This window comes from Schistocerca gregaria, chromosome 8 (assembly GCF_023897955.1).
Source record: "Schistocerca gregaria isolate iqSchGreg1 chromosome 8, iqSchGreg1.2, whole genome shotgun sequence".
NCBI classification, from domain to species: Eukaryota; Metazoa; Arthropoda; class Insecta; order Orthoptera; family Acrididae; genus Schistocerca; species Schistocerca gregaria.
The window spans coordinates 165,268,557-165,288,788 of NC_064927.1; the positions used below are offsets into that span (position 1 = coordinate 165,268,557).

At 42.0% G+C, this 20,232-nt stretch overlaps 1 protein-coding gene across 3 annotated transcripts in view; it reads left to right on the forward strand.

The window, feature by feature from the left end:
* Positions 1–19,779: 19,779 nt before the first annotated feature.
* LOC126284333 (neurotrophin 1) overlaps positions 19,780–20,232 on the forward strand; it is a 180,255-nt gene continuing 179,802 nt past the window's right edge. For all 3 annotated transcript variants that reach the window (XM_049983180.1, XM_049983182.1, XM_049983183.1), the window contains exon 1: positions 19,780–20,127. In XM_049983180.1, coding sequence (XP_049839137.1) covers positions 20,074–20,127 — 54 coding nt within the window. In that variant the 5' untranslated portion in view covers positions 19,780–20,073. The remainder of the gene's footprint in view (positions 20,128–20,232) is intronic.

The window sequence follows — 20,232 nt, forward strand, 5'->3', positions numbered from 1 at the left end:
GGCTAGGCCTTCTGTCAGTTCAGGTAAGGTACATCTCTGGAACCGCTCGTATCGTCGCTCGTTAAGAATGCCATCAACGAAATACGGGCCAACGATGTGGTGTCGTACAATACCATATCATACACTGACGTTCCACTAACGTTGATGTTCAACTCGGGGAATCTACTATGGATGTTCTGATGACCAGTAGCGCATATGGTGTAATTTGACTCCCATGGTTTGTAAACGTAGGCATCGTCGGTAAACAGTACCCTACGCAGAAATTCATGGTGTTGCCGCAGAACCCACTGACAGTGATTGTGAACGTCGTTGCCATGGAGGCGTCACGTGATATGGGTGGCATCTGTGCCTGCGCAGAATATGCATCGCACTTGTTTGAGGGATTCCCATGTGTCTCTCCATTTCACGAATACTTAATGAGGGTTTATTGCAGTGGCCGCCAGAATAGCTACCTCTGATGCTTCACGTGTTACGCCTCTACTAAGGATCAACGTCCTTGGAGGCAACCACCCTGTCGCTTGAAGGCTTCTAACAACATTCATGAAGGTAAGGCGCGTCGGATGACGTCTATGAGGGTACCACTTGGCATAGATCTGTGCCGCACATATGCCAGCTTGGTGACATTCTCCGTATCGTAATATGATGTCAACCAATTTTTCATTTGCGAATAACACGTCGAATGCCTAGGACGGATGGGCAGGTAAATTAATATCACAATTACAACAGTGACACCAATTATAGTGTACAGTAAACTGGTGCCACGTACCTGTACGTACTTCCAAACAGAACAACCTGCTTGATTGTGAGACGGTCGCCCACACAGCGCCGATGGCCGTGCGACCCGGTACACAACTACAGAGGCGAAGGGTTGACCCGGGTGGTGTAACGGGACGTCGTACAGCGGCCGGTAGTGCTCTGTAGTCTGTACGTAGATAAATATAAGGGGCCTTAAAATAAAAAAAAAACGAGCCGGAGACGTAATTACAGAAACCAGTACCTGTATGCTAGAAGTACTGACCCTGGCAGTTGAGGTACATGTCCTAATGTGACACAAGGCGGTGAATGGCTGTCTCATAAAATTCCCAGGGCTGCGATGTTAACCAGTTCCGCACGTACAGCTGGACATCGTCGTCCACACGAGTGCAGGAAAGGTTATGCTGACGTTCTCTTTGACCAAGATGACCCCCTTGTGATTCACGTCCTGCAATACAGGACAACAGCGAATGCACAGCGTTACTCGCAAACATTGACCAGTCGTCGCCAAGCGATCAAATCAAAACGACTAGGCAGTATCACCTATGGGATCATTCTGCTCGACGACAATGCAAAGCCTAATACGGCCAACACAGTCGCGGCACTCCCGCAGAAAATCAAATGGGAGGTGCTCGACCACCCTCCATACAGTCCGGATGTCTATACCTGCGATTACCCCATCTTTGGTCCCCTTAAAAAGACTCTGAGGGACAAACGATTCACCTCGGACGACGGCGTCCAGATGTACGCTCGAATCTGGTTCACATCGCAGCCCCGGGAAATTTAAGAAACAGCCATTGACCGCCTTGCCTCACAATGGGACAAGTGTCTTAAGAACCAGGGTCAATACTTCTAACATACAGGTGCTGGTTTCTGTAATTATGCCCCCGGCTCGTATCTCTTCGCCCCATTATACAGCACGAACGAGGAATTACGACATAACCGGCCGTTGTGGCCATGCGGTTCTAAGCGCTTTAGTTCGGAACCACGCTGCTGCTACTGTCGCACGCTCGGATCCTGCCGCGGGCATGGATGAGTGTGATGTCCTTAGGTTAGTTAGGTTTAAGTAGTTCTAAGTTCTAGGGGACTGATGACCTCAGATGTTAAGCCCCATAGTACTCAAAGCCATTTGATTTGAATTACGAAATTTACAGATTAATGTTTGTTGCTTAGCTGAGTGGTTACATGTTTACCTGCCGTGCACAGTGGGCTCGGGTTGGAGTTTTTCCTCCTTTCATCACCGACGCGCAAGTCGCCCAGTGTGGCGTCACCTGAAATAAGACTTGCACCCGGCGGCTGAACTTTCCCGAATGGGATTTTCCGACCCTCATTGCTACAGAATCATTTCATTCATTTTTCAGTGTTTGTGGTACGAATTGGTACCACTATTTAAAAAAAAATCTATATTACAATGCATAATTATTATGCAATATATCCCACCAGCTTAGTGATTAGTGGGTCCTAAATGATACGCTGTTGCATCTTATTTGCAGCTATTACAGTTACTACAGTTAATTTGTCAACTACAGACAGTGTAAACAGTGCAGGTTAATGGGCAAAATTACGATTTTGTTAAACTATACACTACTACCTACTTGCCTGCAGCGTTACAGATGTGTCAGTGTGGATATAAACCTACTACAATGCCTTGCTCATCGAGCTAATCCCGATGAACGTGCCCCCGATACTGGACAGGCCAAAACTGCTAGTCGCTGCAGGTTTGTATTCTAGTGTCTACTTCTTATCCTACTAATCGTACGTCTTACTATTTGCAGTCCTCGTGATAACAGTGAAAGTAAGAATACGTATGTCAACCACATCGCGATTATGAGCGATGTGCGTGTCTCACTTGCATCATGGGAAGTGCAATAGCATCGAGTAAAACTGAAGTGATATCAGGTGTTCCTGGGACCTCTGCTGTTCCTGATCTATATAAATGACCTGGGTGACAATCTGAGCAGTTCTCTTAGGTTGTTCGCAGATGATGCTGTAATTTACCGTCTAGTAAGGTCATCCGAAGACCAGTATCAGTTGCAAAGCGATTTAGAAAAGATTGCTGTATGGTCTGTCAGGTGGCAGTTGACGCTAAATAACGAAAAGTGTGAGATGATCCACATGAGTTCCAAAAGAAATCCGTTGGAATTCGATTACTCGATAAATAGTACAATTCTCAAGGCTGTCAATTCAACTAAGTACCTGGGTGTTAAAATTACGAACAACTTCAGTTGGAAGGACCACATTGATAATATTGTCGGGAAGGCGAGCCAAAGGTTGCGTTTCATTGGCAGGACACTTAGAAGATACAACAAGTCCACTAAAGAGACAGCTTACACTACACTCGTTCGTCCTCTGTTAGAATATTGCTGCGCGGTGTGGGATCCTTACCAGGTGGGATTGACGGAGGACATCGAAAGGGTGCAAAAAAGGGCAGCTCGTTTTGTATTATCACGTTATAGGGGAGAGAGTGTGGCAGATATGATACACGAGTTGGGATGGAAGTCATTACAGCATAGACGTTTTTCGTCGCGGCGAGACCTTTTTACGAAATTTCAGTCACCAACTTTCTCTTCCGAATGCGAAAATATTTTGTTGAGCCCAACCTACATAGGTAGGAATGATCATCAAAATGAAATAAGAGAAATCAGAGCTCGAACAGAAAGGTTTAGGTGTTCGTTTTTCCCGCTCGCTGTTCGGAAGTGGAATAGTAGAGAGATAGTATGATTGTGGTTCGATGAACCCTCCGCCAAGCACTTAAATGTGAATTGCAGAGTAGTCATGTAGATCATGTAGATGTGTTTCGTTCTTTTCACGTGTCAACTTCCCGTTCCAGCTTCTCTGGTTGTAATTGACGTAATACGATGCATCCAACGCCATTATTTTGTGGCTCCTCATGTAATTAACTGCATGTGGAATGATATGGGATGTCAGTTTAAGAAAAACATAAGTTTGACTTGAAACTAATATTTGCACACGGTTTAGAGTGTCGCATAGTTTTTACATTCATTAGCCCTTGCCGTACATTCATACTTGTGAATTTCGTTTGTCAATATCTGTTGTGATTCCAGAGTTATTGACGGTGAAAAGTGTAGGTGGGACAGCCTGTATATACATTATACAGGGTGAGTCACTTAACGTTACCGCTGGATATATTTCGTAAACTACATCAAATACTGACGAACCGATTCCACAGACCGAACGTGAGGAGAGGGGTTAGTGTAATTGTTTAATACAAACCATACAAAAATGCACGGAAGTATGTTTTTTAACACAAACCTACGTTTATATAAATGGAACCACGTTATTTTTCTTAACACATCTGAACATATAAACAAATACGTATTCAGTGCCGTTTGTTGCATTGTAAAATGTTAATTACGTCCAGAGCTATTGTAACCTAACGTTGACGCTTGAAACCTCTGATGGTCAGTTGCGTGTTGTAACAAACACGGGCCACGGTCGGCGAGCAGCATCTGCAGGGACATGTTTACGATGACGACCGTGTTTACGAGTGTGGCTGTAGTGCACTGTCGTGGTTTGGTCTAGCTGTCGCAGTGTCCGCGTGTAGCGCTTGCTGCTATTGTTATTCTGCATTCGTCTCCGCGCGCAGACCAACTGTAGTACACCGTGTTACCAGAAGTCTGTGATAGTGTAGTGTTGTAGGAACTGTGACCATGGTGTATTCGAACTCTGAAAAGGCGGAGATGATACGCATCTATAGCAAGTGTCGACTAAATGCAGCTGAAGCCTGCAGGGTGTATGCAGAACGGTACCCGTTCAGAGACCATCCAACGTGCCGCACATTGCAAAACATCTACCGCAAACTGTATGCAACAGGTATGGTCGTAGCACGCAAACGGGTCCGTAACAGGCCCGTTACAGGAGAAGGGGGTGCAGTTGCTCGAAAATGTCCCACTGGAAACGCGTCGACGTATGTGGTATCAGCATAATGGTGCACCTACACATTCCGCAATTAACACTAGGCTGACCCTTGACAGGATGTTCGACGGGCGTTTCATAGGACGTGGAGGACGCATAAATTGGCCAGCCCGTTCTCCTGATCTTACACCTCTGGACTTCTTTCTTTGGGGTACGTTAAAGGAGAATGTGTACCGTGATGTGCCTACAACCCCAGAGGATATGAAACAACGTATTATGGCTGCCTGTGGCGACATTACACGAGGTGTACTGCGGCGTGTACGATATTCATTACGCCATAGATTGCAATTGTGTGCAGCAAATGATGGCCACCACATTGAACATCTATTGGCCTGACATGTCATTCCACTCCGTAATTGAAAACGGAAACCACGTGTGTACGTGTACCTCAACCCTCATGGTAATGTAGATGTTCGTCAGTGAAAATGACCAATAAAAAGGTGTTAGCATGTGGACGTAATGTGCTGTTCCAGTCTCTTCTGTACCTTAGGTCCATCACCGTTCCCTTTGGATCCCTACGTAATTCGGTGCTCTCCGATACACACGATCGAACAGCGGAGGAGTGGTACTCAAGCGTCAACTTTAGGTTACAATATCTCCGGATGTAATTAACATTTTACAATGCAACAAACGACACTGATTACGTATTTGTTTATATGTTCATATGTGCTTGCAAAACTAACGGGGTTCCTTTAAAAAAAACGTAGGTTTGTGTTAAAAAAACATACTTCCGTGCTTTTTTTAAATGTTTGTATTAACCAGTTACACTAGCCCCTTTCCTCACGTTCGGTCTGTGGAATCGATTCGTCAGTATTTGATGTGATTTACGAAATATATACAGCGGTAATGTTAGGTGACTCACCCTGTATTCCCTATGTTCAACCGAACGTTCATTAGAGTGTCGTGTAAAAATTAGTAGTAAATCGGCCACGAAATTTTCGAGATTTACGGTAACAACGTTTTTCCTATATGTATTAAATATGTATTTATACATTGTGTATATAACGGTCAAACAGATTTTTTTAATGAAAACATGTAACAGCAGAACTGCCAAACGTTGGCTGATATTTGCTTTTAAATGTTTTTCATACCAAAAGTACCATAACCATTCAGAATTAGAAACACAAAAAAAAGAATCAAATCGGTCGAGCTGTTCTCAAGTGATGAACTGTCACAACTGATACTAATTTCCGACTTTTCCGGTGGACTCACCAACATTTATCTTTCATATAAACCTTTTTCTGATATTACGAACACAACAGAGATAAAAATTAGTAGAATCTGTGGTGCCGTTCTTAACTGAAGACATGTCATACATGAGGCATTTGTTGTTAATTTTCGACGTTTACGTTCGAAAAATTTCTTGTTATACAAACATTGTCCTGACAATATCGAACACAACAAAGAAAAATCAACCAAATCGGCCAAGTCGTTCTCGCGTGATGATCTTTCATACTTGCGGCAATACAATTTTATTTATATGGATTATTATTTACTTTTACTCATTGCAAGAATATAAATCGTCACATGCAAGAATGTTAGTAATAATAGGTTATATTTTAAGGACTAATCTACAGTTAATTTAACTTTTTATGAAATTTCTGTAGGAACATTGTCCAATTATCTAAGTTATTTACAGTGTAACTGTTACTGATTAATGTTATTTAACGTGCAGTTCACTTATTTCCTTTCTATTTACCATGAAGTTAACCGAAAAAGTAATTACTCTACACATAAATTTTCTATTGAACGGACAGTTTAAAGATACTATCCTCAGCAAATAAAATACCGAATTTCAAAAGCTTCTGCATCGTTACCTGGTAAGCAACAGACGCATGTTTTTCAGCGCGCTACTACCTAAGTGTGTGATTTCATTTTTGGCCAATATATCAACATCTACGCCTCCACCTACACATCTACATTTACATCCACAATTTGCAAATCAAGTGCGTGGCAGAGGTCACTTTATGTTATTATTCTTATTAGGTTTTCGTCTCGTTACAATCATGTGTCGAACGCCAGAAGAATGCTTCCATGCCTCCGTGTACGCTATAATTAGTCTGAACTTGCGTTCGCGGTCCACACAAGAGTCATACGCTGGAAACGTCTGTCTCCTAGCGTTTGAAACTTGAGGTTTCTTCAGTCTTTCTGTGACGCTCTCTCGTTAGTCAAACCTATGACCATTCGTGCTTCCCTTTTTTGAATACTTTCTATTAGTCCCATTCGGTATGGTTGCCATACACTTGAGAAATATTCTAGATTGGTCGCACATGTATTCTTTTCAGAGTGACTGTATTTTTCTCGGCATTCGATCAATGCACCAAAGCGTATCACCTGATTTATTTGTGATTTAGACTACGTGCTGTTTGTATATCATATCATCACAAAGTGTTACATTCAGATGTTTGAGTGAATTGACCAGTTCCGACACACCGATACTATAATCATACCGTACTACATGTCTTCATTTTCTGAAGTGTACAATTTTACACTTCTGAATATTCCGAGAAAGCTGCTAATCTTTGCTTTAGTATGAAATATTATGATCTGACGCAATATTCTTACAGTTCTCGAGATACCACTTCATTCCAAACAACTTCATTATCTTCAAACAGGCTGACATTAATATTCTCTATCAGGTCATTAATACACAGCAAGAACAGCAAGGACCCCAAACATACTTTTCTGGGAAACGCTTTAAGTTACTTCTGCAGCTGTGAATGATTCTGCACCCAGCAAGGTAAACATGCTATACGTTCCAGCAAGAAATCGTCGATAACATCACTAGTTATTTTCGATGTTCACTATAATCGTACTTAAGTTAGTAAGGTTTCGGGTGATACTGACAAGGGAACCTCCCCATCGAATCTGTGTTCAGTTTTTCAAGGTCTATCCACTGTGCCAACTTATAACTAAATCTGAGGGGACTGCGATGGGGAGGTTCCCTTGTGAGTCAAATGCTTTCTCGGTAACGCTTCCCTTTTCCGCGTAATCTTACTCAAAGGTCTTCCTCACGGCACAAAAATTTAGTTTACACACAAGAGGCAGTGAAATGAAACCAAGACAGATGAAAAAAAGGAAGAGTTCAAGTAGGATTCCTACTCTGAAGATTTAGTACAATGTTAATGATGCATATAGATAATACCGCAACCGCGACTTGCGTGTCTCGAACTTGCCCCAGACATCCAACCGGAGAAACAGGACTACAGTTTAACGTGGAATGCGGACAACGTGCTGTGCCCTGCGACTCCTACCAGAGGTGAAGGCAAAGTTAAAACAAAGATTCACAAATCCGTGTCCGATCGACAATCTATCCGGCAACTTCTCTGTTTCCACGCACGCTCTTTACCGCTAGGCCACCGGGACCAACAAGTATGTGAGCAGTTCATTCATAGTTTTTGACAAACGCATTTGCGAGTATCAAACGATGTGCTGTCTATAGCCGTATCTTTTGATTGCACTGATTTACAAGCTTAAATTATTTACACCGCCAAGAGACCGCGGAACGCACTGTTTGACATAAATTTCAACAAGAAACTTCGACTGGTTCCTGAGAAAAGTAGGTCATGAAAGACGGAAAACAAATGAAAAAAAGTGATATGATTATGAATTTACAATTTTCATTTTTTTCTTCACTTGTACTGTAAAACCTTGCTACTTGGTAAATTTCATGATTCTAGGTCAACGGAAAGTACGCTATATATCATGAGTGAGATTGCGAGTATTGAAATTTAAGGCATAAATGGTCCCATCTTATGACTGCATGACGTAGAAGTTGAAATTTTTTGCAATGCAAAGATCTTAGTACCTGACGTATATTCCAGCTTGACGCGTCTACCTGTTCCTGAGAAAATGGGTCTTAACAGACCGACAGACAGGCAGATACACAACAAATGGCAAAAAGAGTTTTCTCTTATGTCATAAATACCTGGGGTACAAGGCTTCGCTCAGGGAGCTGTTATGAAGTTGAATGGTAGTTGGAATAAAAAGGCCGACCGCTGTGGCCAAGCGGTTCTAGGCGCTTCAGTCTGGAACCGCGCGACCACTACGGTCGCAGGTTCGAATCTTGCCTCGGGCATGGATGTATGTGATGTCCTTAGCTTAATTAAGTTTAAGTAGTTCTTAGTTATAGGGGACTGATGTCCTCAGATGTTAAGCCCCATAGTGCTCAGGGCGATTTAGAATAAAATGATGAACTTTAAAGCAATAGTCTGGCAAAGAAACATATTGAAAACATGTTCTAACTATTTTACAATAATTGTTAAAGTATAAGAGGTAAATTTTTTATTGAAAACATGTTCTGGCTATTTAAAATAATAATTGTTTAAAAACAATATTTTTCATTTTATTATTCGGGTTATGTATGTACAGATTTTTCGAACTGCCTATTCGAGAGAAAGCTATGTATAGTTGACAGTGAGAGAATCAGAAGTCTTTGAGCTTGATGCAGCAATATTTTAAAGTTTGTCCTTGCTCTTTGTTCAAAATGGTTCAAATGGCTCTGAGCACTATGGGACTTAACTTCTGAGATCATCAGTCCCCTAGAACTTAGAACTACTTAAACCTAACTTACCTAAGGACGTCACACACATCCATGACCGAGGCAGGATTCAAACCTGCGACCGTAGCGGTCACGCGGTTCCAGACTGTAGCGCCTAGAACCGCTCGGCCACTCCGGCCGGCTTGCGCTTTGTTAATTGTAAAACTGTAATGGCAGTTCAGTAGAGTTCAGTGATTTTCTGGGGATAAATGATGTGTGTTCTTTGTACATTCCAGTCATAAGTTCGGCTTCGATGATGTTATTCGATAGCTGGTTGATGACCATTCTTGTTCCAGTACAAAGTTTTAGTTAGAGATTTCTGAGTAGTATGATCGTAGATCAGCTTTTAAGTCGCAGGAGGTGTATTTGCATTCCTGGTACTTGAACTGAATTTGGAAATTCTCTAGAGAAGGTCACACTTTCTTTAACGGTTGCCATCGTGTCGATCGATTTGTATATTCTCTCTTCACTGGCGGTTTTCGTTTGAATATTAAAGTTGATTCGTCGACAATATTACTTTTAGTTTCCTAAATTACCCTTTCAAATAGCCAGTCCGATTTGGTATAGTTGTGAACAATATTTGGATAAATTTGGTCTACAAGTTCGTTTTCAGCAGTGACTATGTTGCAGAAATCACTGTTGAGTTTATCGAGGCCGGTCGTCTGATCAGTAGGACATATGCCTTCGCCTATTTGTAGAAGTTGTTGAGCAAAATGTGCTGTTGTTTCGTCTTATGATAGTTCAACTCTAATGTTTTTTGTTAATCGCTCTGTATGTGTAGTCAGATATATGATTTTTTTAAGGCATGCACTGCTTTCGTCCGCTGTCGTTGACTTGGGGATAACTGGACATGTTTGTCGAAAATCTTCTAAGAGTATGAGTAGAGGTGTTCCCACCGCTTCAGAGTTTCCTCGCAAGTCTTGTAATGTTGTGTCCATGGCATCGAGGGATTTTTTATGTGACAGTGTGCATTCGCCTTAGAAGATAATTTTAGCACCCCGTCCAGATATTTTTGAATTTTACATACGGGGAAGTGTTTTTCCTCTGTATTCGCAGTGTTTGTAAGGTGCAATGGGCAGTTTGTCCTCCTTTCGTAAGTACGGCTGCAGTGCTCGATGATGACGGAGCATGTGCGATGTGTTGTTTAGCACGTATTTCCGCCAGCAGTAGATTTATTATAATCCCAAGTTGCACTAAGGTCTGGCTGTTTATTGTTGAACATTTATCTTCTAGACAAATGAGCGTTTCATTGAAAATGTCTTCGTTGAATTCGACGATCAGTTCAGGACGAGTGTATCGGATTTAATACAATATGTCATGACTTATACTCTTTTTGGAGGAGTCCCATAGCTATTTTGGATTCGATGGGTTACATGGTGTTAGAAATATGGCGAATAAGTCTGTCATTTGTTCAGCCCAGGCTGTGAGTGAAGTTCCTTGTGGTGTTAATTCCCAATAGTTGTCGTTTTCCAGTAGTCCTAAACGTTGGCATGCTTCTTTGTACATCTGGAATAGGTAACCGTCAACAGTCTTGGGATATGTGAAACTTATTGGTCACCGTATTTCATGTAGCTACATCCAGGGAGATTCGTCGCTGCTCGGATGTACGTCTAGTGTTCCAGTTTTCATCACTCATGAATGATCTTCTACTGGAATTCCTTGTTTTCGTCGTTGAAAGATTTTTCTTGTTACGTCCCACGTATAATAGACAGGGATGTCGCCACATACGAGTAGTAATGTTTTCGCGAGTGGATCCGTTTGACACAGTTGGTAAAAAGCTGTTAATGCTGTGTTCTGTGGCGGTTCGCTTGCAATTTTTTTGGCAGTGTCTTTTGTGATGTAAAGCTCTCTGTCCATTCTCCAAGAGTACTGCTAGATGTTGCACAGTTGGTCCGCGTTCGTGTTTGGGAAAACCGAAAGTCTACCACGCTGCTTCGTTACTGTTCATATATCTTCCCTTTTTGTACATGAGGGTCTCGTCATTTCTGTTTTGTTGTTCGCTGTGTTTGGCTATTTGAAATACTACCACGTCACTGCATTTGTTCACGTACTTACAGACGTATTTGATGGATTTCACTGGATTGCAGTATTCTATGTTTATGTGTGCTTGGAACATTTTGAAAAAGTAGTGTATTATGTGGCGCTACCTACTGACTACCTCTTTCCAGTTCGTTGCTGCCTCGTAATCGTATATTTGCTGTGAAGCCACAGTTTTTGGCCGATCGACTTTTGTATCTGGAAAAACAGACATAATATCTAATGGGATAACAGCAATCAGTGATTTTATAATGTTACTTAAAAACAGTCTTTATTGCAAATTTTTTATTTATTTTTTATTCATATGACCGGTTTCAGTTCATTCAGAACCCTCTTCAGATCTGTAAAAATAATGATACTAATTTACTATTTCACGGGAGCAAATCTTTTTCATCCTATCTAATCAACATCAAATGTACCAGACCGTACCTGATATTTCAGTTACAGGAGTTAATCCGTCCAAAACCAGCAATTTTCACATGCTATGTCACATAAAATTGGTTGGCAGAGTCCACGTCATTTATATTAATTATAACACTATTACCGACAGGTGGCGTCTGGTACATTTCTTACATTCCATTTGCACATACTGTATTCAGTAGATCTTTTTTAATTAAAAATACTTAATTAAAATATGTAATTTGCTTCCGTGAAATAGTAAATTAGTATCATTATTTTTACAGATCTGAAGATGGTTCTGAATGAACTGAAACCGGTCAAATGAATAAAAAAAAATTTGCAATCAAGACGATTTGTAACATTTTGTATCTGGGATAACCATTATATGGGGTTTTTGTATCGTCCAAGTATGGTTTCCGCGTTTTTACAGCACTCACACATGGCGAATTGAGGTTTAATCGTCGACATGATTTGTGAATCACGTTTTTCACTACTTTGTTATACAGTTCTGAACCTTGTGCACTGGGAAATTCAGCTCGGATAATTTTGTCGATATCCGTAGGATGAATTCTGTCGTGTAGCCATATGAGATTATGTAGGGCAGTCCTAGTTTGTGCCAGTCGATTGTGTACAGCCAGCATGTAACGGTTCCAAACATGTGATATTTTGTGACGACTTTAACAAATGTAATTTGTTTTTCTCGGAAAACTTGTGTTATTAGCATAAGTCGTCTCGCTGCTTGGCGACACGCCCGTATCTTAGTTGTTTTTGGTTTTTGCCCACGATGCGTTGCATGTGAATGTTATGAAGATGTTAGGTCGTTCATATTTTCTTATGTAGGTCGTGGCATCTTGAGTGAATTCGTGCATGTGGCTCGGACTTTCTATGTATGATGAGGGTAAGATTACCGTTGTTCGAATATCATCAATGTTCCCGTCATTTATGATTGCGTCTCGAAGGTGGATGTATTCTTCTGAGCGTAGTTTCTTCTGGTTCAGTTTTATGTAAGCATCTGTTCGCTTCTATTTTTTCATACATATCTACCACAAACTGTTAGAATAAACGGCGAATGTTGAGAATGTGATTGTATGTTTTACTGTCCCCAATCATTAAGTGACTTTTTTGTTTGTTTATTCGCCTGTTTTAGGTTGGATTTCCGTGCAGAAACATTAATGGATATTTGAGGGCATATTATGAACGACGTTTCTCTGCAATGCGATGAAGTCATTCTCTTCTTCGTTGTACATTTATGTTAACGGCTTGCGTATTCATTGTCCGCAATAACGATCGCGACTTCGTCTATCTGAAGTGCATTACATCGACGATGTTTGCGTTCTTCAGATGGTCTTTTGTCGGCTCGAATTACAAATTTATAGTAATGAGAAGTCATTCGCTCTAGTTTTCAACATGCGAATCAGTTGATTGTATTCATGTGAAACCCCCTGTACATCGCTGACTACTTCTCGTTTCAATTCACTGACATTTGTTGACGGTTAATTTCTGCTTCTTCATTTTCGATGAGTGTACATGCAGGAATTTCCGGTTTTCGGTGAGTAGTGATAGTAATGACCCCACGTTGTGATAAATTTGTGCTTGCGTGGAGTAAACATAATCGATTTCATCTCTGTTAGTGTTGATCGAAGTGACACCGAAAGAAGTTATTTAAAGACAGGCGTTGTACGCTTTTATGTTTTGAACAAAGTGTTTTGATTCTGGATTTTCCCGTCTCATGCAATGGAAAAATTCCATCGGAAGTGCTTACAGCGGTGGTAAACCAATTTTTCCATACCTGCAACAGAATTCTGATGTTTCTCTACCGTATGTTTCCCTGTTGCAAAATTGGCAGATGTTATCCATTTTTCCGGTTACGTCGTGTTTGTGTTTATTACATTCATTCGTCGGGTCGTAGAGGAATGTTTCATTTGTTTGGTTGCATTCTTTACATCTCCTCGTCTGCACTTTTCGTAGGGTGATATTTTCGTGGCTGTCGCAATTATTACTGTGTCGCAGTTATTGGTTTTTCAGTCCGTTAACTTTGTTGTTCTCACGGTGCTCATTCTCGTTCGTTGCGAACTTAAATGTGATTCGCTCTCTTCGCTTGTTTCGTCTTTTTAGTTATTTTTCGTCGTTTTGCTTCAGAACTGGCAAAATTTCTTCGTATTTTATGTTTGGGCGTTGTCTACAATATTAATCAAACCAACTTTTTATTTACAAATACTTCACTCGTTCCTGTTCACAGCGTTAAACGTTACTCGATATTCCCTTGGCACCGCGTTAAACACTTTCCATATCTTCCGCTACGACAGCTGCGGGTTCAATGTATTTCGTCATTCGGTAAATATCGTTCAGAGCTTGTGTATTCGTTAGACAACGTTTCTTGGAAATTACCAAGACGCGTAACTTTTAAATACTCTTTGTCTAAGACGGCCGGTGTGGCCGAGCGGTTCTACGCGCTTCAGTCTGGAACTGTGCGACCGCCACGGTCGCATGTGCGAATCCTGCCTCGGGCATGGACGTGTGTGATGTCTTTAGGTAAGTTAGGCTTAAGTAGTTCTAAGTTATTGGGGACTGATGCCCTCAGCAGTTAAGTCCCATAGTGCTCAGAGCCATTTGAACTCTTTGTCTAATATTTTCCAGTCCACAGTGCAACGGTAAACAGACGATATGTCTGCGGTTATGAATCCGCTATCCATGCTCCCGCATCGGTCAACAAACAACCCCCCATATCTGCTGCCCACTCGTATGTCGAAAGTCGCTACCTATCGTTACACACCTAAAATCTGTCTTTCGTAGAATAACAACACAGTTAAATCTTATCAATATTTTCAATTTAAGCATTCACAAATGATTTTAAGATAAACAGCAAATATTAAATAAAATCCATTCAGATTCTGAGAATTACAGATATTTATACTGTGATGCTTGACGTTATACCATAGTCTAAAACATTCAGTGACGACACTCACTCTCATTTTTGTTGTAAACTGCGACAACAGCGCTCCAGGCGGAAAGGAATCTACATTTCTTAATGCGGTATAGCACGAGTGTGAACTGAATCGTTATATTGAACATAGTTCTTTAATAGGGAGTGTACGTAGTGGCACAAAAATCGACGTTAACTAGAAAATGGCACTACATTTTTCTTCCTTCAGTTTCCCAAGGACACTGGAATGTGTCAAATTGCTCATTAGGGGATAGCGTTTTCTCCATTTTCTTCGGAAGTACAGATATTTACTAAAGAACAAAGAATAACCAGTTAGCAATGGATGACCCGACCTTTAGCAGAAAGATGTGAAGTTTTCGTCACTACACTTCCAGTCAAATCTGTGCATGTCGAAAATGGTGAACTTTTATGGAATGTGATACCTACATTACTTAACTTGCCAAATAAGAAACCACGACTGTAACTGAAGGTAAAACCACCCTGACATGATAACAAGACGGCAAAAGCAGTAGAAGTTTTTTCCGGCAAAGAAGAAACCAGTTCCACATCTATTGCTGCATTTGAGCCACAAACACCAAGAAGCTTAAATACATTCTGTTTCAAAGCAAAATCAATTACATTACAAAATTTTCGTGTATTAGGAAGTATAGTGAAATGTCACGGAAAGTGACTATGATAATAAAACAGGCAACAGAAGTATGTGCTTCTAATGAATGAAATATATGTTTAAATTCTCCTTCTTTCAGCAGAGTAAGCTGCAATTATAAATATATTCGAAAGCATTTCCTCATGAATAAATTGTAGCTTATGACAGTGAACCGCCGGCCGCGGTGGTCTAGCGGTTCTAGGCGCGCAGTCCGGAACCGCACGACTGCTACGGTTGCAGGTTCTCATCCTGCCTCGGGCATGGATGTGTGTGGTGTCCTTAGGTTAGTTAGGTTTAAGTAGTTCTAAGTTCTAGGGGACTGATGACCACAGCAGTTGAGTCCCATAGTGCTCAGAGCCATCTTTGACAGTAAACCAGTGAGATTCGGCTGTTTACATTTATTTCACCATCATTCATGTCTCGATAATTTACTAATTTTTGGAACGAAAATATGATAGTAAAATGTAAACTTTCACGGCCGGAACTGTCATGATTAATAAAATTCTTTTCCGGGCTATTATGCCGTGGTCTGATGGATTTCGCATTGTAACCCAACGTTTCGTCCCCATCTGCGGAGGACATCTTCAAGGGGGTTCGTGGCTTCTGTTAACTTCCGAAACACACACTGTCTCACTACTGACTGCAGCAAATTTTTGTTTTCGCGTGCTCCCGCGCATAGGCGTGACGTCACATGTTTTGAATACGCGAGCGCAATTGGCCGTTGTCGGTTGCCGCCGTCCGCTGTTGCTATCATCCCATGGCGGAAGACTGGTACACATCTTCTTCAGCACCGGCATCCAGATGTCATTCAATATCACGCCCTCCTCCTTCCTATTAAAATTCCTGGGGTGTTTCATAATCTCTATAGCCTCTCTGTAAAGCCTTTCATGATATCCGCTTGTGGCTGCCAGTACTTGAGTTCTATCAAAATAAATGTGGTGGTCTCCTGACTGCAAAGCGTGTTCCGCAACAGCTGATCTATCAATCTCTCCCCTTCTACAATTGCCCTTGTGCTCTTCTAGTCGTTTTTTGACCGTTCTTTTTGTGGTACCCACATATACCTCCCCACAACTACACGGGATCCTGTAAATTCCTGCTTTTTTCCAGCGGTTTACGAGCATCCTTAGCCAATCTCAGGTGTTCTTGTATCTTCCGGGTAGGTTTGTAAATCACCGCGATATTCCGTTTTTTCAATATTTTCCCTATGCGGTCAGTGACGTCCTTAATAAAAGGCAGGAAAACTTTCGATTTTGCAAGCGCTTGTGCATTGCTATGATTTTCACGCGGCGGTCTTAACGCTCTTTTTATCTCAGCAGCCGAGTAAGATACAAGAACACCTGAGATTGGCTAAGGATGCTCGTAAACCGCTGGAAAAAGCAGGAATTTACAGGATCCCGTGTAGTTGTGGGGAGGTATATGTGGGTACCACAAAAAGAACGGTCAAAAAACGACTAGAAGAGCACAAGGGCAATTGCAGAAGGGGAGAGATTGATAGATCAGCTGTTGCGGAACACGCTTTGCAGTCAGGAGACCACCACATTTATTTTGATAGAACTCAAGTACTGGCAGCCACAAGCGGATATCATGAAAGGCTTTACAGAGAGGCTATAGAGATTATGAAACACCCCAGGAATTTTAATAGGAAGGAGGAGGGCGTGATATTGAATGACATCTGGATGCCGGTGCTGAAGAAGATGTGTACCAGTCTTCCGCCATGGGATGATAGCAACAGCGGACGGCGGCAACCGACAACGGCCAATTGCGCTCGCGTATTCAAAACATGTGACGTCACGCCTATGCGCGGGAGCACGCGAAAACAAAAATTTGCTGCAGTCAGTAGTGAGACAGTGTGTGTTTCGGAAGTTAACAGAAGCCACGAACCCCCTTGAAGATGTCCTCCGCAGATGGGGACGAAACGTTGGGTTACAATGCGAAATCCATCAGACCACGGCATAATAGCCCGGAAAAGAATTTTATTAATCATGAAAATATGATAGTTGTTTCGTTAATTAACCAGAAATATAATTACGAACAAGCATACATGTTACGGCTGGCTGAAGTCGTTCCAAGTATCAGCAGGTAACAATTTTCACAGCAGTAAGTGTCGCGACTGCATATGTTAGACTGTGATTATACGCAAATATAAGTTCATGAAGTAAAGAAACCGATGGAAAAAAATTGCAACACCAAGAACTTTTGCGATATGAACGAAAGTTAACAGGCGTATTTCTGTATCTGATACATGACGTCTATTCAAATTTTGCGCCACTCGCATTAGAGTGGCGGTAGTAGCGCCGTTATGAGGATGCAAATCAGGTTTGCTTTTAAAACACTCTTTAAGGGTCATAAACTGTAGTTACCTTTAAGGCGACAATGACGTCACTGTTAGCGTTTCAATGAGTCTTATCGAGGTCAGGTGACAGGGATACGAGAAGGAGGATGTTACTTCTACGATATTGCAGAAAGACTCGACAGGAATGTAGCCAGTGTACATGATTGGCAGCGGTGGTCAAGAGAATATACAGTTGCTAGGAGTCCGGATAGAAAGCTGACGCCACCGAGAGGGAAGACCTTCGTGTTCGCCGTATGGTTCTGGAAGATCGTACTGCATCTACAGCAACAATTTGAGCATCAGTTGGCAGCATGGTGAAACACAGAACTCTTACAAGTTGGTTACTTCAAGGACAGCTCAGAGCCAGACGCCTTGTAGCGTGCATTTCACTGACCCCAAACCACCCTAATTTGCGAATCCAGTGGTATCAAGCGAGAGCTCATTGGAGGGCAGGATGGAGGTCTCTTATATTTGCTGATGAAAGCCTGTTCTGCGTCGGTGCCAGTGCTGGCAGTGTGTTGATTAGCAGGTGGTCAGTTGAGTTCCTGCAACTAACCTGTCTGCAGCCTAGACACACTGGACCTACACCTGGAGTTTTGGTCTGGAGCGGGATTTCGTATGACAGCAGGAGCACTCTCGTGGTTATCTCACGCATCCGGACTGCCAATATGTGCGTCAGTCTGGTGATTCGACCTGTTGTGCTGCCATTCCATGGGTATTTTCCAACAGGATAACGCTAGCTCAGATACCGCTGTTTTAACCCAATATGCCCTATAGTGTGTCGACATGTTGCCCTGGTCTGCTGTCTCGAATCGAGCATATGTGAAAAATTACCGGACGACTATTCCAGCGTCATCCAGAAACAGTATTAACTGTCCCTGTACTGACTGTCAATGTCCAACAGTCATGGAACTCCATCACACAAACTCACATCCGTCAGCTGTACAACATAATGTATCCACATTTGATTGCGCTGCTTTCAATGTTCTGGAGGTTACATCGGTTGTTAGTGTACTAGCATTCACAAAAAAAAACTTTAACATTGCTGATAAGTTTCAGTAACCGTCTCAGAATTATATTAGAACAAATAAGCCCTCGGTCACAAATATTGAGTCGAAATTGCCCAGGTTTCGACGCTACTATGAGCATCGTCTTCAGAATTATACTAACTGTTCAAAAACATATTAGGTTTATAATACATTAATAAATTTAAAGTTTGTACTGACTGGGAAAAGATGCAGTACTTACAAGTCATATATTAAAAAAGATCTAAGCCGGAAAGGCGACGTCATGAATAGTTGTAAGTAAGATGGCTAGCCGCTAAGGGCTGCTCGTACTTTAGTGAACAAGGGTTGCAACAAGACTTGTAAGTACTGCATCTTTTTCCAGTCAGTACAAACTTTCATTTTATTAATGTATTATATACGTAATATGTTTTAGAACAGTTAGTCTAATTCTGAAGACGACGCTCATAGTAGCGTCGAAACCAGGTCAATTTTAACTAAATGTTTTTGACCGAGGGCTTATTTGTTCTAATACCAGCATTCACGTTTGCAATGGCTTATCTCGTGCTTTCTTTAACCTGTGATCTTGGATGTTCATTACTTAAATATATTACCTGACAAATGCATTCCCAAATTTTCATTACTGTACATAAACCATTTTTTGGTGTTACGATTTTTTGCGTCGGTGTATGTACTGATATTTCGATTGATAGTGTTATCTTCGCACAGTCAATATTGTTACAAACTTTCCCTAAAGCATTGGTCCCAAAATAGGGCATTGCGCATATATTTTTAGTTACTGGAGAACAAGAAGCTTGGTTTTACGTTTTGCAGACCACGTGTATAGATTCTCCGAACATTCTCGATGCGCGTTGCATTGTTTTTTGTAGACGCGGAAGCTTTCGGCAGCGCCAGCTGTGGATCAGTAGGACGCAGCCGCCAGACACCAGCTACCAGTCAGCACCGCTGCCTCTGGCGCCGCCGCGATCTCGGTCGCGAAGGGGAGGGGGGGAAGGGGGAGCCGTCCCTCCCCCTCTCCCCACCCACCCAACGCCACATCCTTTCTCCAAGTTCAAGGATGCGGGGCTCTTGCCCCTCATTTCAATAGCGCCGGGTGCGTGCTGCGCAGGACTTTACCACAGCCTCGCTGCTCGCGTTCGTGCTTCCGCGTGTTGCCTTATTTTTTTTTAAAAAAAAAAAGATTCGTGCGACGAGCAACTGAAGATGCCAGAAGCCGAAACGTCGTGCTCTTGCCGAGAGTGCTGCTCGCGGTGAAGGACGCCTGTGTTGTTGTTGTTGGTGGTGGTGGTGGTGCTGCTGCTGCTCGGACAGCCCCTTGTTGACGTGCTAGGGTCTAGTGTGAGAAAGTGATTTGGACTTTTCCCAGCTGCACTTTGTCTCATATATGACGACGCGCGGGAGGTGAAAACTAGCAGTGAAGACTTGTGCGCGCTTAAAACAGAATCGGCCACTGGACAGCAGATGAAGATGGTTTCTTCGAAATGGAATGTGACTGGACGTCTCGCAGTTCTTCTGGTATGTTACACCAATGTTTCATTTTTAGCAAATTGCACAAAGCTACTGTCTTTACTAACGTGCACGGTATAATATTCTTACATTTATACTTAACAAACACTGCAA